General features: G+C 37.0%; 3 protein-coding genes across 6 annotated transcripts; 1 reads left to right on the forward strand and 2 right to left on the reverse strand.

The window, feature by feature from the left end:
• The first annotated feature begins 968 nt into the window (after positions 1–968).
• Positions 969–4,821, forward strand: LOC112463045. Of its 2 annotated transcripts, none has more exons than XM_025029205.1 (4): positions 969–1,088; positions 1,803–1,981; positions 2,266–2,545; positions 3,316–4,821. In XM_025029205.1, the coding sequence occupies exons 2-4, from the start codon at positions 1,812–1,814 to the stop codon at positions 3,559–3,561; spliced, it is 696 nt and encodes a 231-aa protein (XP_024884973.1). In that variant the 5' UTR covers positions 969–1,088; positions 1,803–1,811; the 3' UTR covers positions 3,562–4,821. The 2 variants fall into 2 exon arrangements, with proteins under 2 accessions (XP_024884973.1, XP_024884974.1); XM_025029206.1 differs by lacking the exon at positions 969–1,088 and adding an exon at positions 1,101–1,209.
• A 2,487-nt stretch (positions 4,822–7,308) lies between these two features.
• Positions 7,309–21,785, reverse strand: LOC112463040 (blood vessel epicardial substance-like). 2 transcript variants are annotated; one of them, XM_025029199.1, is made up of 7 exons: positions 21,190–21,785; positions 19,441–19,774; positions 12,555–12,899; positions 11,922–12,319; positions 11,166–11,587; positions 10,578–10,843; positions 7,309–9,604 (listed from the first exon to the last, which is right to left on the reverse strand). In XM_025029199.1, the coding sequence occupies exons 3-7, from the start codon at positions 12,885–12,887 to the stop codon at positions 9,581–9,583; spliced, it is 1,443 nt and encodes a 480-aa protein (XP_024884967.1). In that variant the 5' UTR covers positions 12,888–12,899; positions 19,441–19,774; positions 21,190–21,785; the 3' UTR covers positions 7,309–9,580. The 2 variants fall into 2 exon arrangements, with proteins under 2 accessions (XP_024884967.1, XP_024884968.1); XM_025029200.1 differs by lacking the exon at positions 19,441–19,774.
• Positions 21,786–22,373: 588 nt separating this feature from the next.
• Positions 22,374–25,356, reverse strand: LOC112463014 (popeye domain-containing protein 3-like). Of its 2 annotated transcripts, none has more exons than XM_025029147.1 (7): positions 25,183–25,356; positions 24,772–24,909; positions 24,404–24,585; positions 24,081–24,320; positions 23,864–24,016; positions 23,483–23,564; positions 22,374–23,252 (listed from the first exon to the last, which is right to left on the reverse strand). In XM_025029147.1, the coding sequence occupies exons 1-7, from the start codon at positions 25,235–25,237 to the stop codon at positions 23,077–23,079; spliced, it is 1,026 nt and encodes a 341-aa protein (XP_024884915.1). In that variant the 5' UTR covers positions 25,238–25,356; the 3' UTR covers positions 22,374–23,076. The 2 variants fall into 2 exon arrangements, with proteins under 2 accessions (XP_024884915.1, XP_024884914.1); XM_025029146.1 differs by having other exon boundaries at positions 23,411–23,564.
• Positions 25,357–26,029: the final 673 nt, after the last annotated feature.

Genomic DNA, 26,029 nt, shown 5'->3' on the forward strand with positions numbered 1-26,029 from the left:
TTCAAAAATTTTTTAAAATACAAAAGTACCAATGATGACTTTATCGCATAATTAAATTTATTCATACATGTAGCATTTTTCGAACAAAAGAGTCAAGAAGATTGTCATTATCACAATTTATAATCAAATAAAATATTTAAAAATACATAAAAAAGTATGTGCCATTTTTAATTTTATTTTTGTATTAAATATATTCTTTTAGAAAAGTTCCTCTATTTTTTTTAATTCTCTTCCAGTATCTAAAAATTCGATTACTACTGACAATCGATTACATCTAGAATTAAGATTACTTACCACAAATCGATATGACAGAATTACACCACAAGGTAAAATTATTTATTCTCTTTCATGTAGAAATAGTGAATTCTTATAAGTTTTTTATTATAATAAAAAATTAATATCTATTAAATTATAAAAAATAAAAAGACTTTAATAACATGGAGATTATGAGCGATTATCATCATCTATGAGAAATCTGTCAATAAAATAGAGATCTGTAAATAATATTATTAAATTGTATATTTTTTGAAATACCAACAAATATTAAATGTTTCTTGTCTAAAATTAATAATCAATTTTTATCAGTTATACAAACTTATAATAGATCTCAAATAAAACTGAAATTTTTCTATTCTTCGTCATTTGCAAGTCTACGGAATCATCAGTAATCTTATCTTGAAAAAAACGTTCTTGAGGAAACTATTGATAAGATTGCAAAAAAATCAATACTGCCCGATTCTTATAAATAGTTGCTTTTCAATCTTAAGGATTAAGAATATATAAATTAAAAATAGATTTAATTTACACAATTATAGAAATAAAATGTTTTAAAATAACCTACATCTTAATAATACTTCTGATCTTATATTTAATATTTTAACAAGGCCATCCCCCCGAGGAAACTGTCGGTAGAGCAGAAAAATCAATATTATGCAACGTTGCCACGTCAAACGCGTCAAGGGCTCAAGGGTTGAGTGCCGAAGTCTTTATGAGAAAGTGGTTTTCGTCGCGGGGGGTGAGAAAAAAGCAAAGGAAAAATTCAAGAAAGTCTGATCACACGTGGGTCATGACTACGTCGTACATCGCGAGTACGTAACGCCAAGTGTCCTTGGTTTTTACAGTTCGTTCCTTATTGTGTTCAGGGTTACATGAGACGAGTGTCGTCCGAGAGACGAGTGTTGTTAATGTCATGCATGCTCCTCAGGGGACGTGAGTTTTTTTTTCCTGAGAATTTCTTTAGAATTCACATCGAATACGGCAGAGAAATTGATTGATGGATATTTAAATAACTGTAGTTAAACGGTGAATTGTATGTGAACTTAATTTTTAGTGGACTTTATTATTATGGAAAAATTTCAGAATAAAACACATATTAAAGCGAAACTGGAGGATTTAAACGGTCAAATATCTGAAAGCTTTTGAAACAGAAACTGAAAATTCTAAACGATCGAAAAAAAAAATTAAAAATTGAAAAGATAAAAGTAATAAATATTGATTAATTTTAAAATATTATATTTTAAGCAAGGATTTGAAAATGTACAAATCAGAGAATTTGGAACACAATGATCTCTTTTAGAAACTCAAAGATTTAAAGAAGGTTTTTAGAATGAAGGGAAAAGGGAGTAGATTTTAAAGGCTCGCAGGTCTATCTAAAAGAATTAATGGTTAAAAGTTTCTTGTTGTTTTCTTCGATAAGTAAAATATCTCGAAGTTTGAAACGAAGGAATACACAATAATTATATAAAGATTGACCCGTGTGACGTCTAGTAAGGTTTTTGATCAAACCATTCCCTGATTTCCAGGATATCAGGATGAATTTCTGCTCACGGAGACGCTTTCGCATCACTCCTATGCGAGCTCTGGCGGCATTCTTCCTGATGGTCGTACTGTTCTGGTATAGCCTCAGTCGGCAAGAGATTCCACAGCAGCCGTGTAGCGTGCCTGAAGAATTTACCGAGAAATTACACGATCTCGCTTACAGGTCAGGATTCGTGATGCTGAAATAAAATCTGAGAAAAATTAAATTCAAAAGATATTAGATGTCCAACAGTTCATATTCTACCTCTCAATTATGAGCCCTAAATTATTAAGTCAATGAAATACACATAATTAATAAAAAGTAGCTCTCTCAATTAGTTTTAAGTTAAACTTACGTTAGGAGGTATCTTTTTTTTAATTTTTAATGAGTAAAGCATAATTATTAATGTAAAATTAAAATATTTATTGTCAAAATATATGTATACATAATTCCCATAATTTCACCAGGGCTCACTTGGTCCTCACTAAATTGGGCATCGTTCATTTTCTCTGCCTGGGCGGCCTTTGGGGTCAAGTTCGAATAGGCCGTGCACTTCCGTGGGCTCGTAAAGTGGAGCTATGTTTGGTCGACACGCTCCGCGACGATGTCTTAATCACGAAAACCTTCCGGGAAGTCGGTTTGAGTGCAACCTACCTTCACGCGGCGGGGATTTACAGGATACAGGAGCACGAGGTCGGCGAGGACGCACCCAAGGTGGAGGTGGTTGTTTTCGAGGAAGACGCAGTGGTAAGAAGTTTCGCAAAAGAAATCTTGTGTATTTTGTGTATTTTAAAATTTATATCAACGAGAGTTTTTAAATATTGCGTGTGTTAAGTTGAAATAAATGACAATTCTTAAAGAATGCTTACATAAGAATTCTTGAAGAATTCTCATGTAAAACGTAAAATCGGAGAGACACCACTTGTTTTGCCAATATTTGTTTTAAACGCTTCGCATTTATGTCAGTTTTATTGTCCCTACTACTGTAATTACCCAGTTATAAACTCATCCTTGTTTTTACGTCAAGAGCAATATCTGTATTCAGTAAGGTTGCGTTTTATGTATCTAGCACGCTAATGCAAATTCAACGCTTTGTGTTCCGTTGCCTTTTATGGAGCATTGAAGGAAACTCGAATGTACGAATGTTTGTATGCGCTTTACAGCGCATCCCGTATGTAGGACAAGCGGAAACGACTCCTTTGGCAGCGCCCGCGCCGGTTTGTCTATAAACCGGCGATGCGAACGTTTTATTGCCCCCTCATTTGTATGCATTACGATCTGAATTGCCGGATTTGTCGGGAAAGCCATTAATTGTACATACGTCACGTACCAAATTCATTTTAGATTACTTGGATTTATAAAGCGTACGTGTCTGATCTCGCTGAGAGTCATATCGTCTCTAAAAATTTCTAGTTTGAGACGGAAAGCTTTAAAGATAGTTCGAAAAGGAAGAAAGAAACGTATAGAGATGTCGATTATAAGACCTCGGAAAGGTTCAATCGTGTTGACACTTGCAGACGCAGATGGTGAGGAGGGTCGGCTGGACCAGAAGGGTCCTGCCTCCGGATTGCGAATTCTCGCCGAGTCTACAGTGCTTTCCGCCACAATTAGTGATACCTCCCCTGCCGGCGAAACAATTCGGCGGCCGACTGATGCCGGTGCCACGAGAAGGCATAGAATTACAGAAATATCATTATCCCAACGACTGGTGGCTGGAGATCAAGCCCACTGATTGCACCGAGCCCCAAGAGACAAACGTGTAGTGTACAATCATGGTGCAATTAATCCTAGAGCGATATTAGAAACACGTACTGTATAATTCGCTAGATCGGAACATTGTCTAACCGCTGTTCAATCAGCTTGAATATAGAACATAATCGAGTTATGATTTAGTTAATTTATAGTGTCCAATTGATAATTAGCTTGGACTGTAATGAAGAAAGGTACTGAGGTATTTTATTATAACCAAGATACTTTCTAGAAGTAGACACGACGAATAGACAATGTGCATGTGATAACGCTAGATTTTTTTAGTTACCGCGTAATTGTTTATAGATCGATCTAATTTAGTTTTCTAAAAGGTTCGATCGGCGTATACAACGTGACGACGCAGTTATCGCTTATAGAAAGTATTCAAGTGCTGTCATAAAATGAAACGTACGGTAATATTATTGGTAGTGATCGACTGCTAATCATCGTAGCGATTGTGTCATTAGATGACTATAAATAGATTAAAATTATAAGTCATCTTTTCTAATCGTTTCTCATTCCTGAGATCTTCCTATTATTGTCATATTTTTTTTTATATATCGCATTTTTTAATTGTTTCTCTTAAGCTTCTAATTTGTAAAACTTTACAAACCGGTGATTTATATTTACTATATACAATTACTGAAATTACTGTGTGAACGACTTTTTATGCATTTTTACACTTTTTAAAAATCTTTTTTGATTATTTAAGCTGGGAGTTTTGAAATACAGTAACATTTACACTACCATAAGTGCTAAGAAGATTAAAGTATAATACATGTATGTGAATACATGTTTAATAATTAATGTTCATATATTCTTCGAAGAGCAAGGTACTTTATACCTAATCGTGAAGTTATAGGGAAAATATACAATAGAAGATAAACTACGTGTACTGAAAAGGCATTGCTAGCTTTAACTTTTACTCTATTGTACACTTATTTATACGTTTATACACAATGCGCTTTTTATACGAAAACATATGTCTTCTTAAAATGATGTACTTCATTTAATTGATTAATTATGGATAACTGTTACTTCAATAGGCAATCTTGTTATAATTTATTATAAGCTGTAATGGCAACCGTAATTATTATTCAGTGTAAAATAGTGGAAAACAATCGTACGCAATAAAATGTATTCGTTGTACTTCTACTGTCCGCGCGCGCGAACTTGTGTTAATACAATTATAAATGTAATTGTAACAATGCATTTCGTAATGTTATAGTTACATCCCAAAATCTTTCAGGGATTGAATAAAAATCTAGAAAATATATTAAAATGTCTTTTTTAATTTACGTCAAAATAATTATATGTATATGTATGACGATCGAAGCGTCTTCTTCTACAACAATTAGAAAGCGAAAGTTATTAAGAGCTCTCGAGTAGGATCTCGACTATGACTAGATTGATGAAATAGACAACATAACGGCAACATCATTCAAAGCAATGAGCACTTCCGCAGCCTAAAGAAAGTAAACGCGCGCACGCACGCGTTGAAAGTATCTCGAAAGTACCTTTATGTACGCCTCCGCTCACTTTTCACTGGATCTACGGCTCATCAGCTATCTATAGCAATTTTTTAGCACAAACATCTCTTCTACGCAGTCGCTATTTTAAGATTCAATGCCGTGTTTATTTTAATAAAATCAACATCTATATAAATAAATCATATAATTTTAACATAATTATAATTTTAACATTAATTTATATTGATAAGAGAACAAATTTTCGAAATCTTTTTATAAAGATAATTTTTTGTTGTACGTCAACTTTAGCATATATCCAGAATATCGCATTTGCAATTATTTTCGAAAAAAACTACCTACTGTTATCTAGTATTCTTGTACAATTCGATTATTTGGTGAACGTGCGTGTCTACAAAGGCTATAAGAAATACGTTAATATTTCACAAATTTAGGTCACAGAGAAAGTATCTATTTTGCTCAATGTGAATCACGTAAAATTTGCATGTGATATTCTTTACTTGAATACAATAATTTATTTCTTGAATTATTGTGTATCGACAATATCAACAATCTTTCTATTGTGCTGTTAGATGTATACAATCTTTTTGTCAAATAATTTCTTATTTCGTTTGTCTGTTTACTTGTAAAATTAATAAGCCCATTTTGAATGTATATTTACCTTGGAGAAACTTCGCTTTATTGAAGAACAAATTGTAATAATTTCAGTCATACCGTTGCGATGACGTTTATGAGCCATTATACACATGTTGCTTTAGGTGGCTCAAGAGAAGGGAAGATTATAAAAGAAACTTTCCTGCTCGAAGACTTCAAGTTTATAGTTTCATTTCGGTCCATGAAGGTTTCATCTCCGGCTACGCGAGCACTTATCTTTAACAGAAAATTTACAATTAGCGATATAATGTGTCCTGCTTTAGAGTGATATGACAATCTAGAATCAAAGAATCCTAATATATCTAACAATTTTATACTTTTTAAATGTGTGGTAAGGAAGTGTTGATTGCAAAGTTATTGAAATGATTGAAGAGTCCGCAAGTAAATATTTTAGATAAAGTGATAAATTAACAAATAGTGATAACTGATAAATATTTTCCGACTAGTATATGGAAAAAATATAACCATTAAAATGAGAAAAGTGCATCTAGAAAATGCTGTTCTAACTACATATGTATCTAATCAGTAATTTAATTAAAGTAAATTGGATGCATTGGAAATATAGTTATAGTAATTTAAAAATATATATATTCTACGATACAGAAAAATGCAGGTGAGTTAATTAATTAATACTAAAATAATAAGCATTTCCCATTATAAAAATCGATGTTAATTTAATCGTGATGTGTTGATAATTTTTAGTTATCTATGATTATTGTGCTTGTTGGCTTAATGCTGGATTTAGTGGAGTTTAATGAAACCTACAAAATTAAGTCGTATAAATATTACAATCCCCATCCATGGCGACGGCTACGATGGCATCCTCTTCCAAAACACCGAAAACATCATTATCATTCCAAGAGAATGCCATCGCAAAAACATCATCGTTACGAACCAGAACCAGACTACCACAGGTAAATCTGGAATTCGTGAAAAATTTTATGTTTGTTAAATATCTTGAAAATTTGGCTTTTCGTTGTTCCATTTCAATTCTTTATACTACGTAGTTCGTATGCATATTTAATATATATACATATTTTATTCATTTATTATACACGCAGATATGCATCGCGTCATGAGGATTCGGTGGATACGTCTGACCACGATAAACCTTACGTAATAGTCATACAGCTTCCACATAATAACGAAAAAAAGGAATATCGTTCCTATCAGCGAGAGCATGTTATAGATGATCCTACGCGAAATAATGATTATATTGACGACGCCGATGAATTGAAAGTATACCAGCTGAATAACTAAGATATTCAAATAAATAAAGTCAACGACCATGTGTCGATTTTTGCATTATAAGATATATAATAATTCGACAGTTTGGTTAATAAATCCTAGAACTCTAACGATATAAAAAATTCGTAAAATTGAGTTTCAGTTTCGATATTTATGTTTTATATTTGTTTTTATGTTCGACATATTTTATATATGTTAATCTTTTGCGTTTAAGACTGTGTTAATTTATAAATATACGTCAATATAAATATAAACTACATTGGAAATATTTTGAAAATTGTTATATTCATTGAAATACTATCTGTTTCATATTTTGATGATTTTCCTGTATCTATTAAGACGTTAATTTTTGTGATTATATGATTTTTATTTGAATTCTAAAATTATTTTGTTATTTTGTAATAATGGCAACAGTAGTGAAGAAAATTAAAAAAAGATTAGAAGCAGGATAGTTAGATTTGGCCTTGTGCTTAATTACACTACACGTTTTTTAATGTAGTTTTTATTTCTAACGTAATAGTCAACGAACATATTGTATAATCGTAAATAATAATAACATACAATGTCGTCGTGATGTTGATGTGTCGCTGCTGCAGTCCATCTTTTTGCAATTTCATTTATTCCCTTGACACGACGTCGACAAAGATCACTCAAACGGATTCTTTCGTACTTTAGGCTCCTGTCTACGTCGGAAAATAGATCAGTCTAGCAAACGAGAATTTTTTAAATTTAAATTACTTCTCTAAAAGCAATTTAACAAATTTATTAATCAAATTTAAACATTACTGCAAATATTTGGTTCAAAGCTAACCAAATTATAGCAGCAACTCAGTCTTTTTCAAATTTTGATTGCTACAAATAAAAGTTTCTATATCTTCTATGTATATATATATATGTATACACAATAAAACCAGTTTTTACGAAAAGTAACTAAATAACGATAGAATATCAGTCTAATAAACAGTCTTGCGTTCGATTCGACGAAAATAATTTTAAGCAACGACGATCCTTTCCGACGTGCGCCTCTTAGAACTTCATACAATCCCTCGCAACATTACAATACTCTACAGCCACTTTTGTGTTTAACATTTACACTCGACTCTACACAGCCGTTTTAATTTATTTTATCCCTTTCACATTTTTCTTTTTTTTTGTTTAATCGTTTGTGCGTCTTTATTGATCTTCTACGGCTTCACTCTCACACGCGGTGATTATATAAACATAGAAACATACAAACACACATGTTTTTTTTTCTTCTACGTGTCACACGACACATAATTAGCTTTTTTTCCGTTTAATCTGCGCGAATAATTAAACTTTGCTTTTTATAATTTGTATCTCGCCATCAACTACGTTTATCGAAGCACTTTATTGCAGGTTTTCTTTTTTTAACAAAGCACTTATTTGTTTTATTACACCCGAGTTATTCGGCTTGCTTTTCATTTCGCTTTTAATTTTTTTTATGTTTATTTATTTAATGCATTTTACATTTGATTAAGGAATGTGCAAATGCAATTTTTCGTACGCCGGTGTTGGATAAAAATTGCTGCGTGTTTTTTCGACATATCACATTTATCATGAATGCGCATTTCATGCACTAATTTTATACAACGATCCCGATCTGTTTACGCTGTTCGGATGTCCTTCACTAATGATACATAGTAGTAATTAAATGTTATTTTTATATATTTTCCAAATGTTATTTTTTATGCAATTGCGTAACGATCCATAGATTAAGCGATTTGCGACATCAATATTTGCGTATAAACGAATAAAAAGGCAGTTGCTCCGAATTGCAGATAAGAATGCAGCAGGAAAATCTGTAGAATTAGGAATTTTTGAAATGCAAAAGATATCGAAACCGAAAATCGTTATGCGCGAAGGACACTCTAACTCGCGCAAACACGAGATATGCGTGGGTGATTATCGCGGCAGCTATTTACGCACATGTTTTTCTGTATGTGTATATAATCAGCGTTTCTCTGAAAGACTTAATAATTATATCCGTTGTAATCACAGTCGATGTAAAAGTGTACACAGAGGCGATGCTCATTAATACAATATATCTATATTTAATCTTTCGTTTACGACTTCTCTCTCTCTCTCGCTCTCTCTCTTCTTTATCGCTTGTTCTTACTTCTCATGTCAATTCGTGAACGATTCACGTCCCTCTCCAGCACTCGGTCGAATTTCGGTCCACCTCGAAACTCTGACGGATGCCCCAAATGCGGTCGAAGGACATCGGAATATATATATACTTTTTTTTTCTTTTACGGCCGCCATCGCGGTTTCGATTTCACACGTGCGTGCGTGTCTAAAGCGTGGCACTTGCAGGATATGAAAATCAATCGGTCACGTCAAAACTGCGCCCAGCGACTTCGTCCATCCGCGTCCTTGCGATTCCGCGGTACTATTAAATTCTCATACCGAAGCGTAATCCGCGCGATACCACATGTACCGTGGCGTTCTCTCTTCCCGCCGAGGAAGTAGGCCATTCATCGGTATCGCGCCGACCGGAAGTTCAAAGGGTGAGTTTTGCGGCGTGCCGCAGGATGACAACGAGACCACGACGGGGCTAGGCGGAGCGTTGCGGCGACAGTGAAAGTAGAGGCACGCTGGCAGGCCCTTCCCCGTCGGGCGAGCGTCATACCGGTGTCTCGAAGGTCACCTGAAACATTTATTTTATAATTTGTGATAAAGTTAGAATTAATAAGAGATTTAAAAAAATCGATTTAAGGAAGGATCCGATTAATAGGTGGAATTTTTTCCGAAATGATGACAGAGGTAGTATCACGTTGACAGATCAGCAAACGCGAAGACAGAAATTTTTATTTAAGAATATCAGAAAGTATGTTATTTTATCATTAAGCAATATTAAGCCGTATCTTGGTACACGTGCGGGTGTGCTAGACATCGGCCGTTTATCAAGCTGTTAAAGTTACTCAAGTGGATCACGGCCTGCTATCTCTAGATCAGCGAAAGCCTCGGTAACCGCAAATGTGGAGGAATGTCTATAGTTAAACACACAAGATAACGTAATTACAGCGCTAGTGTTAGAAACTGTAATTACGTCTCTCTAATATGATGTATTAAAGTGTACTAGACAATTTAAGTACGTTTGCTGAGGGAGAATCTGCAAATATCTTGAATCTTGTATCTGTATATAGATTGTCGAATGTACTTCGTCCGACAATCAGAAGAACTTCAACTTGCTAATAGTAACACAAGTGTAGTACAGTGTGGTACAGTTTTGATTGTTCGGAGAGAGGAAGCGCTAATGATGACGATAAGGAATACGCTCCTTCCCGAGTAACATGATAGGTCACTGCGTACGTAACATAGTAAAGTATTTAAATAAGAAAATTGTACGTGGAAATTTTATTTTAATTTACCATAATTTATCGATATTTTTAGAGAACGTAAACAAAATTGCGTTCGATGGAGTCTTCAGAAGAAATAAGGGAAAAGAAATATCGCTATACACGCTTTTTTGTTAGCTTTTAGAATTCGCGTGTGCCTTGCTTTATTTGATCTAAAAATAGCCGCTGCTTTTCTTGCGCCACGGGCTGGCACTCGATATCCTCTATCGTATCTCTGTAATGAAGTCAACATAACGAAGTCAATGAATGAAATCAACCCACTTCTCGAGTTCCTTTTTTCGATCGTTTCCTCTCGAGCTTCGGTGTTTGAGGTAGCAGGGTGTAATCGCCGCCAGCACCCCCGCTTCGTTGTCGCACCACGGGAGCGTGAGTCGGCACGGGTGCTCGCGGAGGCGGCGAAAACTGGACACCCTGCGGCAGTAACGAGTAGCCGAGGTTTTGGCTTTGAATGAACGGCGAGGTCGGCGGAAAGTGGTTCGCCACTACCGGCGTCCAGTACTGGTGCGAATGCCGGGCCGGGGAATTCTCTGGGGACAGATAAAATCCCAATTACCTTGGCACGGTTAGCCTTTAAAGGGTAGCCTTTTTAATGCCCAACTCGAATGTCGCTCGTGTGTGACTCCCCCCCTCCCCCCCCCGATTACGTAAACCGAATTATTGAAGGTCTTGGCGAAGGCGACGAATTAAACCGTACGAAGTGAAATGTTACGGCAAACGTTCTTTGCATCTTTGCGACGTAAGATATTAATTATCAAGATCCAAAGGTCCAGGATAATATAAAGACTATGTAAAAAATAAAGAAACCATTTGATTTATCAAGGAAAAAATGGAAAAGGCTGCGACACTTACTGTCACTACGCGAATTGCTGTATTGCTTATGCGCCTTCCACGTTGTCGATCGAACCCTTCCAGCGGTTTCCGTATTAACGGCGTCGACGCTGACGCTTCTCGCGATCCCCCTGTAAGGATTCGATGTGGCGTTCTCACTGGCGGTCGCGACACCAGCGACGTGCTCGTTAAGGGCGTACAACTTGGACGTAATGTCCTTACCGATGAGGGTGTAGAGAACGACCTTGAGCACCGGCCTGTGCCGAAGCACCCTGAGTAACTTCATTCTCGTCCAACAAATATACGTACTGGGCTCCTCGGCTCGTATCGTCACCTGGAAGACGTCGGCATCGTGTTCATGCGTGGCCTCCCATTCGAGCGAATCGACGAATTGGTAGGCTCTGATGTAGTGCAAGTGTGTCCCGTCGCAAGTTACCCTTAATCTGGAATCGAGAGAAGAACTTCAACATCAAAGCTGCACGCAACATCCCCTATGTCTGACAAAGGAAAATTAATAAAATCTCCTCTCTCCGATAATGAATTACTGCAGTATATGAAAAGAGATTGAGAGTGAAGAATATGAAAATAATTTTTAATTATATATTTCTCGATATTAATGTCGAGTCCATGAAAGTCGCAGAGATAGGATAAAAAAAAAGTCGTCTGTATTAATTCAGTTTCAATTAGCCTTTAATTTCAACTATAGGATCAGTCTTTTTTCACAAGAAGATAACGCCTCCGATAATTAACCTTTAATTAAAAAGAAGGACTACCCACTTCCCACGCAAAAGAACAGACAGCTTCGTATCCGCCGGCGTGACCCCTTCCGTCGCGTACGTCTGATCGGAATCCAACTTGAGTATCCTCGCCTCCTTCGCCAGCTCTTGGAAATGCTGCTTGTTGACCTTGTAGGGCGCGAAGACCTTCAAATAGAGTTCGGCTAGCTCGGGGTTGAGAGCCGGGGGCAGAAATTGACAGGCGAGTATCAACGAGTGAATGCCGTTTACCAAACCGAGGGCCAAGCACCATAACATGGCGTCCAGAGCGCATATGGTGCTCCCGGCCCAGAGAGCCGCCAGCATGAAACCCAACGTGAGAAGCGAGCGAAGAGCGAAGATGGAAGCCTTTAACGAACGCGGCACCAGAAACGCAGCCGCAAAAAATAGATTTGCTGCCTGAAATTAATATGATCAGTACTTAATATAATCTAAGAAAATTCAAATGATTAAAAAGCATTTTCTTTTTGACCCCAAAACTTCAAATACAAATCTATTCAAATGTAAGTAAAACTTTCGAGAGATTTTTGAGGAAGAAATATATTGAAGGCATCGATTATCACTCATATTAAGACGCGAAGAAAAGATCGCATAAATTTTAAGAAATTCTAACGTCTTCAAAGCATATCTTCACCTGGAAAAGCTTGCTCTGATTAGCCTCCCATTCATTGCAATAGCCACCCGGTGACAACACCGTCGCGTTCAGTCTTTCGGTGACGTTGCTGACCTCAGTGCCGTTCCAGACGTCCAACCACAGTTCCGTGTAGTTGAAATCGTCCAGCGAGTAGCCGCCGAGATTCGGCAGACCGCTATAATTAAAGGTGTAGCTCTCGTTCGAGTAACTCGCCGTCGATGTCGACGAGGTGGGAAACGGCGTCGTCGAGGACGAAAGGAGGCTGCCGCCGGCCGTCGCGGGTGAATCAGTCGTGTTCGCCATTTTTTGTCGAGGGCGCGTGACACGTGCCATCACCTTTGACCCCTGCAAGCCGAACGTTGCTCCCTTCTAAATATCAGTCTAAATATATTTATAGATATATCTTTAAAAAATTCATAAGAATTACATTTGCCAATGTATTAGACACATGCTCTTTAAATTATGTATTTCTCAAAATGCTTTTATAGTAACTCATAAATAAATGATATTTTCCTTATAAGACATCCTTAAATCAATATTACAAAATAAAGTAGAAAGTGCGATTCAAAAATATAAGAAAGCCAATCACTACAGATTTCGCAGATTAAATATTTAATGCCATAAAAAGCGTGAAATTAATTTCTGCCGATTCTGCAAAGGCAAAGTGTTTAAAATCTCCATTGCTGGAGATTGGACTTTAGCAGCTAATTGAGGTGTCGCATTTTAAGCCGCAAAAATTCCCTTTCTACGAACAGTTTTTCGATATTCACCAGCGTATATTCAACACGCTAGAACCGACCTTCCATATCGGGGACGTTGCATATATATTCCTGCCCTTAATTTATCTAAATTATAGTTAACCACTTGCCTGTCAGATTTACAACAGAAGCTAAAAGCGACTGGGGCGATTAACGTGGAATATCGATTTGACTCTTCGTGATTCGGGATGCAATATCTGAGCTTTATTATCTTCGAGGTCGCGCCGCGCGAGGGCCTGCGTGACTTTAGCGTTTCGTTTCGCGCCGCGCCGACCCAAAGACTTCGCGGGGGATATTTTCCAGCCGAAACGGCGAAAATCTCGAAATAGCATGCAGTTAAGGATCGGCCACGTCATCGCCATCAGGAAAGTCGATTTTATCTGCTTTCAAGCTGTGCTGTACGAGAATGCCCTCGAAATTGCAGAGGCGTCCTGCAGACCGCATAACCGGACAAAACCTCTTGGCACGTTCCTCTTGGCTTTTCTAGACTGTCTCCGAAGATACATCTGTGTAATTTATATCCTTAAGGAACATATCAGGTTTCATATGAAATTCATGTCATATAAAACCCATTTTCTTGCTTCTACTTCGATCCAACAATTCCACTGTGATTTCTTACTAACATAAGCTAAAGCTAGCGATTTGCATTCTAATAGGTTTTTTTTTACATTGAATAGAATGAATGCATGCGATTCTTATTCAGAATTAGAAATTTAATATATATTTGACGATACGAAAATACCGATATTCATCTACGTCACGATAACCATCTGCTTTAAATCGCGTAAAATAATTTTGCATATTCTTCTTTTACGAGGGAAAGTATGCTGTATATATTAGTTCAATTGTTAGTTCAGAATCAATTACGATTCAATATGAAAGTCACTGGCTCGCGCAATCTTATAAGAACCAATAAAGAAAATAAAATCACTTGGAAAAGAATTTCGATTATCTTATATTACGAAGCATACTGTCGATACGAGCTGCGCAACCAGCCTGAAACGGCCAGAAAATGCCATTTAACACAGCACGCGCCAGTAATCGTGGATCCGTTCTCGGAATGATTCAATATCATCATTCAATTTTCGATATTTCCGTCCGGGGTGAGCTGGTGTCACGCTTCCATCTAACGGAACTACGTCAGCCTACCCGGAAATTCGTTAGAGCACTCTTTCCGGCCTGATTCAACTATCGTACAATGGATGTAAACTGGAATTTAGGATCAAGGGAGCGCGTGATATTCACGACACTAATTATTGCCAGAGTTTTTTGATTGTATCCTTCTTCTACGTCAGATGTAAAAATTTAATACTTTTGCATTTGGCTCTGCGAAAGGACGGTACGTGTATACCTAAAATCTATATTCGAAAGAGGCCACTAAATTTTATTAAATATTCCAACGATAACTAGGTTCGGTCTATTCTTCGCAATATCGAATATGGACTTGAAAATATATAAGTAACATTTTTAAACTCGTGAGTTTCATTGGAAATATAAGTAACATTTTTAAACTCCGAGTTTCGTTCGTACAATCTCACTCTTTGTGAGATATACCGCTCTCATTATTTTTATACAGAAGTGTTACAAACCAACGACCGAGATTCCCCAAATAAAACAGTCGATATAGAATTTATATTTAAAACAATGGTTATACAGGTCGGTATCACTCCGTGAATTGTGTAGAGAGAAAGCTAATTATATTAAGAGCATCAAAATCGGACATTGTTTACGCTTGATTCATCTTTGATATGGTCTAGTTTTGCCTGAGAGATTTCCTGAACGTATTAACTTGATTTCGCGTTCCGTGCGATCTCTGAAGAGTTAACGACTGCCTGCTGCAAGGGCAGCTCGTGGCTTTATGCAAATCCTAATTTGCGGCTTAGGCCGCGCCACAATACAAGTTTGATTTTATCTTGATATTCTTTCGCTTAATCTCGCTGTGACGTGAGCCGTCCCTCGCGAAAGGAAACGCGAAGTAACTAGATAATCGGCTTTGCGAGCGAGATTTTAACTGTAGATTTCATCAGCTCTCTTGTTATGCCCTGTGGGAGTATTCGTATTATCTTAATACATTCTCCAGACATTTTGTGGGACATTCTATAACAGCCGTAAAATCCTTTCCCTTTTAGAATTTCAATACTGTAATTATAATTGTATGTAAGAGCGCGAATATATTTATTTTAAGCTACTTACTTCGGATATTCGTGAATTGGATAAAAAGGAGGATACAAAGCGCTTCTAAAACATTTCCAAAACGATAATTGAGTTTGAAAAATTATGAATAGAATTTTTTAATTTATCTCTATTTTTCGAAGGATTTTGAAATTTCTTTACTGCATTCTGATGTATTCTTGATGCTCGTTTCTCGTTAACCAATTAATCTATTTAGTGACGATACAGCGGTAAATCCGCATGAAACGAACAAATATATCTCAAAGATACCTCTTACAAACGGCCGAAAAGTTTCAAGGTCATCGTGCCTCTGTATCGACTTAGCTCGTATGGTAATTAAGCACGAAAGCGGGGCTTTCGTGACTGGCTGTGCTCACTATCGCCCCAGAAGACTTATTCGCGAGTTCTGCATGGGCTCGGCTGGGTCAGGGTAAATCACGTGACATCATAACAGGGTGTGGTGATTTACGTGAGGTTCTAAAGCCTTCTTGCAACGTGTGCAGTTTGCATTTACGACGCGTCGAATTTTTATCCGTGCAAAGTCCAATTTTGAAGTCATATGGATCGAATTCGCAGAAAAATTTTTTTCGGAAAAGAATCTTGCATATAATCAATGATGAGCACAACAACGTTAAAACTGATAAAAATATTTAATAATATAAATACAGTATGTTGTGCGTAAATTACATTTGAATAACTCGATATTAAATTTTCACTTCAAATTTAATAAAATAAATCAACAACTTTGTTTAAAAGAGAAATCAACTTCAAAGCTAACAAATTATTAACAGCTAACAGACAGAATAATGGTATTTCAGGATTTGATATATATTCAGGATTCATTTCCAATAATACGTTACGTGTGCGCGACGTTGAATTAAATATTATTTGAACGTTATCTGCTATATCTTCTCCTCGATCGGTTTTTTATTCAAATCAGGTTAATTAGCTTCCTTCAATTCAAGCCAACAAATTAACGTCGATAACATATCGGGGAAAAAAAAACGAGAAAACCAATATGCTCTCTTTCATTGCTCATACCGTGAGTCCGTATGTAAATTGGGTCTCCTGAAAATATGAAAATAATCTTGTCGACGGGCAAGATATGGCTCGCGTGACGACAATCGCTTCCTTGCGATTTTACTTCCGTTTGCCACTTTGTTCCGACCTCGAAGATGTCGGCTTGGAAAACGTCAGTTCTATTAGTTTCAAGATATTTATAGAAAATTAATAAAGTTTAATTAGAGGAAGTTTAATCATGAATATTTAAATTGCAATGCGCATAATACAGACGTAAATGGAATATATCTCTCTGTATCTGCATGAAAGGAAATCCCATTGAGAGGTAATTCCGTCATCCGCTTATCCTATTATCTGATAGAAATTCAGAAGCGTTGCGAAGTCGGCTATGTATAAAAATGCAGATGAGGAGGATGACTAAAATTCAACAGTGTCACGTAACCATTCCGACGTCACGTAACCATTCTGGAATCGACCTGGAATCGCCGAGCGGACACATTCTGTCATTCCCGATTCGTTTTACGATGGACAGCGGCGGTTTGTCGGGGCAGCTTTTGAATTAGATTAAAGCCGACGGAGGGTTTGGAGCCGACCCTTCGCCCTTCGATCCCTCGATTCTCACCGAAACGGTGGCCGACCAGCCGCAGGAGACAGAAACAGCTCCGACAGTGCGGCGCTTGATCGGTCAATCCAATTTATGTTGATGAGATTACCCACCTTATTTCCTCTTTGCTCTCCATGGAAATGACTCGCCTATTTTCGAGGATCATTGAAACTTTCCGTGAATTTTCGGCATTGTACACTTGTTATCGTACTGTATTTCCTTTATCTGTGAATCTCTAGATTTGACAGCGCATCCAATATCATTTATCAGTTCGTAAAAAACCGTTTAGCAGATAAACAGATTGTAAATTTTAAAAAGTCTGACTATATTATGTTGACCAAGATTAATATAAAACATCAGTCACTAATTAAAACTTTTCCAAAACTATTTTAAATTAAATTGTTACCCAATTATTATTTCAATAAAGTTTAGTGGACATTTATAATTAATTGTGAATTGAATTTATCTATATTTTTTACTTAACAATAAAGAAAAATGATTTATATAAGAGATAGTAATGCCCATCAATATAAATAAATCTCGATTCTTGTAAAAATGTCATTTGTGATGAAGTGAAAGTTCTTGCTGGAGCATGTTGGACTTGCGCTTGGATTTACGCCGGGAACACTTGTTGCCCCGTCAAGCTTATCGTGAGCGGACATGAGCATGTAAATAGTTTTACGCGACTTCTCGGCCTCTGTCCGGAGCTCGTGCGCGATTATTTCATAAGTCACAATCGTGTGTGGCAGCGCATTGTCCCTTTATCGACCTCGCGTCACTATTAATTTTTAACTATACCTCTCTTTTCTCTAGTATAAAATGACGAGTGTCGTTCTCGTATTCGTACGATCGTGTTGCGTCAAATTAGCTAACGTTAGTTAACACGCAAGTTGACTCTGTAATATCGTCACTCGACGTCGAGAAAATCACGCGTTTCACTAATCTAAGACCTTTGCTACTTGAGCCAGTAGCGAAGGGCTCACTAACTCAGACAAGTAGTATAACTCAATCGCCGCAGTCAGTCGAGTGTAAAATTCGGTCGTGCGGATCGCGAAGCTGCTTATCATATAGAGTGGCGTTTCTAGTCTTACCCTAAATCCAAGAGAAAGAAAAACGAACATCTCTATTCTAAAACAATATAACGAAACTTGCGAGAGAAAATGTAAAATAACGAGGCAATTTTAAATGTCGCATCAATAAAAAAGAAGGTGAGTTAATTCTCCGAACTGCGGAGGCCGAAGGTTACGGTATAGAAAACGCTTCGATGGGGTAGCGTTTACTCTCCCAGTAAACAGCCAGCAGCTGTCTACAATGTGGCGCGTGGGGTTGGCGCGAGCGCCGTACGAGAGGAGAGGGCTATCGACCCTATCGACAGCGACGGGAGGAACCACGCGGTCTGTTACGGGCAACCCTGTTTCTTAAAGGCCGCTATACACTACGACGCACGTGTCGGCAAATCGACTGCGAAGTCTGCGACGTTTTGTCAAAATGCAATATCCGAATATAAAATTCAATTCACAACCGTCCTTTTTTTGTCCCGGATGGAAAATATTGACAGGCAACTTATTGTGCAGCTGCATGAATCAACATACGAACGCTGCGTCATATTGCGAGATATTCAGAAGCGTTTGTACACATTTACACAGTAGGTAGTTTCGCCGCAAAATGTTAAATAATTATTCAGAATATATTAATGCACCCATATAAATAGCATGATAAACATTTTCTTTCTGTGTGATTGCGCGAAATAAATTAAATTATAAATACAATTATTTAGTTTATTTAATTAGCTCCTTAATTTTATATATATGTGTTTATGTTACTATAAATAAAATTATAATATGTATATTTGCTATTTTCACAATGTGAAGCTTTCAGTGATTTGAAAGCATTCCTTTTTATATTAAAGTTATTCGTTTCAAGTTTCGAACATCTGCAAAGCTCCATTTCGCTCCTACACGCAGAATTCTTACGAATAGCGAAGTTAGCGGCTGGTTATTTGCAAGTCTCGTCTGTTTTGCACGAACGTAAAGCAACAGGTAAATGCTCTAGTATCGCATGTCACAATTAATTTCTTTTGAGTCGAGACAGCGCGAACGCGACCGATTAGAGAGATTATAACATAAGATAGAGATCTTAATGGTTAAAAAGAGTATTTAATTCCCTGTAACGCGACCTTTCCCTCTTGCAAAACGGCACATTCTTTTCATTATTTCCAGCTTATATGAGATGTTCTAAGCCTATCGCGTAACTTCGCAATTTTTATAGAAACAATTCAATTACTAATATGCTGTATTTTAATTTACGGTATTAATATCTTCTAAGTCCTTACCTTATGGTGGATAAGCGATATGTCTTTTGGAGTGCAAGATGATACACCTCAGTCTGCTGTGAGTATGCGACGACAGCAGCGAACATGAAGGCGCTGAGCTCTCTTTGTCCTCGTCGAAATCCGCGACGCGAACGACGATTATTCCGCGCGACACCATCGCGACCGATTATTATTATTATTTTTTTTTTAAGCAAGCTTGCTACGCAAGACAAGAATCACGTAGATCGATCACGTAGATCACCACAAGTATAAAGTCACAATAAATTATCGCGAGTCATCCGTGATTTGTTTTAACGAAAAGTTTCTAGTTTCTTCGCCGCACAGTCGTTGACGCCTGAAACATTACACGATTTACAAATCAGCGATGACCTAACTTTTCCTTTAACTATTTAAGAGCTAAACGAGCCTCACAATCTTGTATCTTGATACTGCAAATGAGTTCACGCAATTTAAGTTTGTTTAAGTTTTGATGATTGAACCGCGCGAAGCGATTATAAAGTGCCAGTTACTCTCTTTCCTACTTATTTTAATTAGAATTTAGTTGACAAACGTAAATAAATTGGTTTTCTTAAATCAATTTTTAAATTTCTTAGAAAAGACATTACGGATTAAAAAGAACAAAAGCGAGAAACGGGGAGAGATATAGTCAGAAATCTGTTCGTTAATTATGGTAATTTAAATTTTGAATATCTGAATCGTTTAAAATATTAGAGTTTTATTTTTCGATTAATTTAAACCAAAATTTTTAAGAAGATTAAAATTTCTGTTACATATTAAATACAATTAAGGAATTAAAAAAGAACTGAATTTGTTAATTAATTAATTAATTTTTGGATTAAGTTTGCGACAGTTAAACTTTCTCTTAATTTAGAATAGTTTCAAATATATATTCTTCGAGAGGATGAAAGAAGCGTCATATCATTTTGTTTACGCAAGATTATGAAGCACGAACTCTCATCCGTCATGAACAATGATAGCTCGCCAACTTTTATTCATAACCCAATTATATTCTGCTGACTAACACACAATGTGGCACCAATTCAAACGACCATTATCTCTTTGCAGTCCACGCGAAAGTCCTTAAATACAGATTATCCCTTTCGGTATCTCGTAACCCCCGCAAGTAATGTCAGGTGTTCTTGCATCAGTTGCAGAACTATCAAAATTAATCTCTATAAACTTGCCTGCTAGAATTATTAAACAAAAAAAGGTGTATTCTCTGACATGATATTCAGTAGCCAATATCTCGAGTGCATCACTTTTGATTTAATCAATAGCGATTACGTTTTAATTATCTCTCTTTCTCCCATTCTCTCTCTCATTCTCTCTCTCTCTCTCTCTCTCTCTCTCTCTCTCTTTCTCTCTCTGTATAAATTTTTTTTAAGCTTTTCGATTTTTGTTGCTACATCGAGCTTGAAGCAATCTGGACGAGTAAACACGATATCGCTACGGTCTCTTGCGAGAACAACAACTACGCGTCCAAGATGCATGATGTTTTCATCGCGCTACTAATCAATAACAATTATACATCGTGCTCATTAGCTCTCTTTCTTATTTGCGACTCCGTGAATTTCCCACGCGATTGTACACAGCAATACACCCTACTACGGTCCAGCAGCGAGAGCATCATTCTCTCTCCTCTGGTAGCTTCACTGAAAGCCTCCTCGAAAACGCGCGACAGCGTCTTTCTCTCCCCCTGCCCCTCCCCTTTTCTTTCTCTCTTTCCAGCATCCCCTGTTCTTAACGTACCGGATGTTCCGTTCGCTTGTCAGCAGGGATACGGCAGCATCACCAGCCTGGGAAACAGGTCGTATTCTTCACTGGAGCACTGTTTACACGGCAAGCTGGACGCCATGGTCACTGCCGCCAGAAGCGAGGGAGAGCGGTCCTCGGTGACAGCGTGTCCTTCGTCCTGTCGACGGTGACGGTGACGACGGCGACGGTGGTGGCGGTGGCGGTGGCGGTGGCGATGATGTTCTCCTGCTCTTCCCACGGTATCCTCTTAACGGAACGCGGCCTCATCGGCGCGGCGGGAGGACGCAGTACAAAGGACGACAGCCACTTGTACGCTCATCTCCGCGCGCGGAGTCTTTTCTCTCGCCGATGGTGTGCACGCACTCGGTGCACGGGCCAGCCAGCCTTGCTCTTTCGTTGGTCACCCCTCGGAGCTCTTCTCACCTCTTTTCTTCCACCTCCCTCCCCTCTTCATCTGCCCACCTGTCCACCTTCAACCCCCTCGCTCGATCGCGCTCGAGCGCGCGTCCCTCTCGCTCTTAGCCGCCCCGACCTGAGGGCGCGAAACTGCACACACTCCGGGGGTTGCACACTCCGCACGATGACGCGCCTCTGGGGGCTCTCGCGACACTAAACCACCCTTGGAGCTAGCACCACGCCCTCCGCGTAGGTGGCACCACCGCTCGCTAACCCCCTTTTCGAGGCCGAAGCACCTGCTATAAGTCTCATTCGAGGGTCCTTCGAGTGGTCTTCCTCTTCTATCAACCGAAGTGCTTATCTCTCTCTCTTTCTCTCTCTTTCTTTCTTTTTGTCCCCTTACTCCTTATTCTTCATTCTTTTGAATGTGATTTCTTCCGTACTCTCGAAATCTTTTTCAGTAAATATATTCACAAAAGAATGAAATTCAGGAAAAGAAAAAAAATTTCTTTTAGTAAATTTAATAATTGGATGTTTAACGTTATAATTAAAAAAAAATCAAAATACAAGCATATAATAATCTTGGAGTATATAATATTTAATTTAAAAATCTCAAGTTTGAATATTTTTTCTTCTCAAAACACTTTTAGAAAAATTTATTAAAGACATTTAGGAGTTTATATAGGATAAAAGTGTAAAATATAAAATCAATATAACGAATAAATTAACAAAGCATTCTATTTTTAATAACGTATATTCTTATTTATTTCGTTATAAATAAGTTTTTTAAAGTTTGGTTAAATATGTAAGTATTTGTCTCATATATCTTTAGTAAAAATTTTTTTTGTAAGAAATTCTAGTTTTTTTGCTATGCTCGTCAACTTCGATATTTACAAAAACATTATATAGGCGCATTATATGTATTTACTTATAAATATTGGATTTATTTTATGTTTGTTTTTTTTTCGAAAATTATTTGGAATATTTTCGTAAGCACTGTTTTTTTTTGCGAGCCAGAATCTTTACAATGTTTAATAGCGTCGTTAAATTTGATATTTACACATATGTACATAGTATTAAATCACGATTAAATTTACATTATATATCTATTTTTTGTAAGGTACCTTCGTTGCGAATTTCGTTGCCAGGCAACAACCTACAGAGTATGTATACAATATTGCGATCAGTAGAAATGTAATCCTTTGAGTTTTAATTATTCCGTAGCGAAATTCAAGGGATGGCTGATTACGTAATAATTTTACACTAAAAATCGTTACATAACTTCGTTCTGGCAAATTAAAATCCAGAAGTATGAATGCATTCAACGGAAGTAAAGGTATGTGCGTTCTTCTTTTATTGCAAGTCATCATACGACGGCCAACACTCCGCACTTTTATAGTCAAAGGCCTGTATATCGTGGTTAGGATCGACGTCGTCGTCGGCGTCGTCCATCACGTTCTCGTAATTCGAGTAGTTGGCGTAATGCTATTCCTCGTCAACGATCTCGCAGCTGTGATACTTGCTGGAGGAGTCCAGCCAGCTCTCCACGCCGCTGGAGGCTAGATCGTCGCAGGACGGCAGTTCCGGAAGGGGCTCCATGCTCGGCGCACCCTTCTTCGTCAAGTTGTTCACCGCGCGTTCCTTGGCTCTCGCGCCGCTAACTAAAATCAACGATCATTCAATGAGACAATCGTTTAATATTGATATAAATCGAGACAACGCGGAGTAGGAAAATAATTTCTTCGTTTTCAAAATTCCCTCCGAGTGCATTAAAAGTAATTTTTTGATTAACTTAATTTGGTTTTAAGTTAGTAAGTACCGTTGTTAGACGTTGGTTTGATTTCTGTCCTGCGGGTCAGCGACTGTCTAGCTCGAAGACTTCTATACTCACCCCCCAAACCAGTGCTGATCCCCAAACCGGCGCTGATACTAGGAAGACGAATGTCCAAGTGTGATCCTTTATCCGTAACCATCTAAAATTTCGATAAGATGAAAACATCGTCGAAGAAAATACAATTATAGAAAAGGAACTTTATATTAAAGGAAATATAACTTGTTTTAAATGTTGTTACATATTAAAATTATTAAAACGATGTACATATTAAAATGATGTTTAATGTAACAATTAAAAAAAAACGTACTTATATGAAAAAAAAATTTTTTTTGCGATAAAAGAAAGAGAGAGGAAAAGCGAGAGATAGTTTTAAGATAAAATTTATTAATCCAATTTTAAAATAAAAGCAATTTTTGTATAAGTCTTTTAAAAGAATACCTTGCTATTCATCGCGTATAGCTTCGTTGCGATATCTCTTGCCACCAGCGTAGTTAAGACGGTTGCAAGATAAGTTTCCTTTACAAGCAGATATTCCAAGGCTGACCGCTGCCAAAACAAATACCTGCAGGTACTCGCCGCTATGATGGATACCTGAGATATTCAATTTGACGTAGAATTTCCAATAATTGGAATAGAAGATTAATCAAAGTCGTACCTTAAATTTATCATCGACGGAGGATCGAGAACTTTCGAATTCTGGTGAATCCAGAAACTCACAGGGCAGTACCGGATGCAGAAACTTAATTTCGTTTATTACGTTGACTTTCCCAGATAGCAGCAAACCTAATCTATCTGTTCTCGTTAGATTTTGCATCGCGTACGCCTCGCCAGCATGAAGAGACATTATCGTCGCAAATTCTGGGGATACCAATCGCTTGAATTGTATCCGTGAGACCTAAGCGAGTTAAAGAAGTTAAAAAAAAAAGAATTGATCATAAAATGCTTCGCAAAAAAATTTCTTTCTTGAGAGAAACTCACTTGAAAGGGATAAAACAGCGTGTGATAAACTTCTTCCAATTCGGGATCGAATCTGATGGGTCTCATTTGATAAACGATGTACACTAATTGGCCAATATTGAGCAATAAGAAACTGAAGTTCCAGGAGAAGATATCTGGTGCGCAGATCACGTGCCAAGCCCACCCTGATAGCAACATAAAACCTAAAAATAGATAGTGGGGTCAAGAAAAAATTTTATAATTGCAAGTTAAGAGAAATAAAATTATATCAGTTTTTCATAAGATTTCTTATAAAGTTAGTTCCGTATAAAAATTAACGACATATCTTTTAGACCACTGTGTGTTGCTTTCATCGCTTTCATGATGTGGACAATCGTCTAATTACTTACCTATAATTAGCATTGAATGCATGAACAAAATGACCTTTTCCGACTCAGCCGGTGGCGCGTACGACAGTGCGAAGCAAAAATTCGCTAACTGGAATAAAATATGCTGAGGCTGTTGCCACACGCAGAGTGCGAGGTTTCCTTGAAAAGGAGAAAGAAGAATCAATGGATTGATTTATTGCTTTTCATTAACTTTCTATTCACATAAACGTGGCAATATTACTGCCGCGTGCAACGTCTGTTCATTCATACGGTGGGCAGCCCCTATAAATTATCACGCCTTTACATCTTTACGAAAAAATTGAAAAACTGCTCATTCCGCATGTTTTTAATAAATAAGAATTTTTTTTTATCAATACGACAGAATTGAATCCCGGTCTAAAACGCAAAAATTCTTTTTTCTCCGGAACTTACCGATATTAGTGTAGTTGTACGACAGCAAAGGATCGTGACCCAATCCAGGACTCATTTTTCTCAAAGAAATTACGCTGTTACGTGTTAAAATACGCTATTACGGATACGAGAATCGACTGTTCATGTTCAGTGATATTTCTCGGACAAGAGTTCGATGTGTTTTCACCCCTCGCACATGCGGATACTGAAAGATCTCCCTTAGGGCGCATGTGCTGGTCTCACAGGATCGATATTGTTTCCCGTCGGTCCGAAGGGATTAAATGGGTAATTTTGCAATACCGATTCGCAATAAAGAAAAATTGTATATAATATATATACAGAAAGAATTAAGTATTATAATAAAAGGAAAAATATATTTTTGTGATACACAGAAAAAATTAAAGAAGATTAAAAAGGGATTATTCTAAAACTTTATTGTAAAACTTCTTTTAAATTCTTTTCAATTTTGATTATTTTTAATATTTTGGTTTTATTGAAGAAATTTATAGTAGGAAGATTCAACCAACCAAAAAAATAGATATATTATATATACACATAAAAGAAACTTTTTTATTTTTAACACATATTTAAATTCAAATTTACATATTATACATATGTTTAGGAATAGAATTTTATTATACATATATTTAAACTTATTATAACATTTAAATGTACGGATTTAATAATTTTTTTTTAAGTGGTAGTTTGCAAAACACCTTCTGATATAAAGAGATTTTTCAAAATTATAATTTATAAAATATGTCCTTTCTTATTTCATTTACATAGCAAATTCGACACCTTCGCCTTTCATATGTCTGTTTCAGATATTTTTATCAATTGGTGTTGTTATTTAAAGTAGCGGAAAGCC

This window comes from Temnothorax curvispinosus, unplaced genomic scaffold, assembly GCF_003070985.1.
Source record: "Temnothorax curvispinosus isolate PA1 unplaced genomic scaffold, ASM307098v1 QBEX01012990.1, whole genome shotgun sequence".
NCBI classification, from domain to species: Eukaryota; Metazoa; Arthropoda; class Insecta; order Hymenoptera; family Formicidae; genus Temnothorax; species Temnothorax curvispinosus.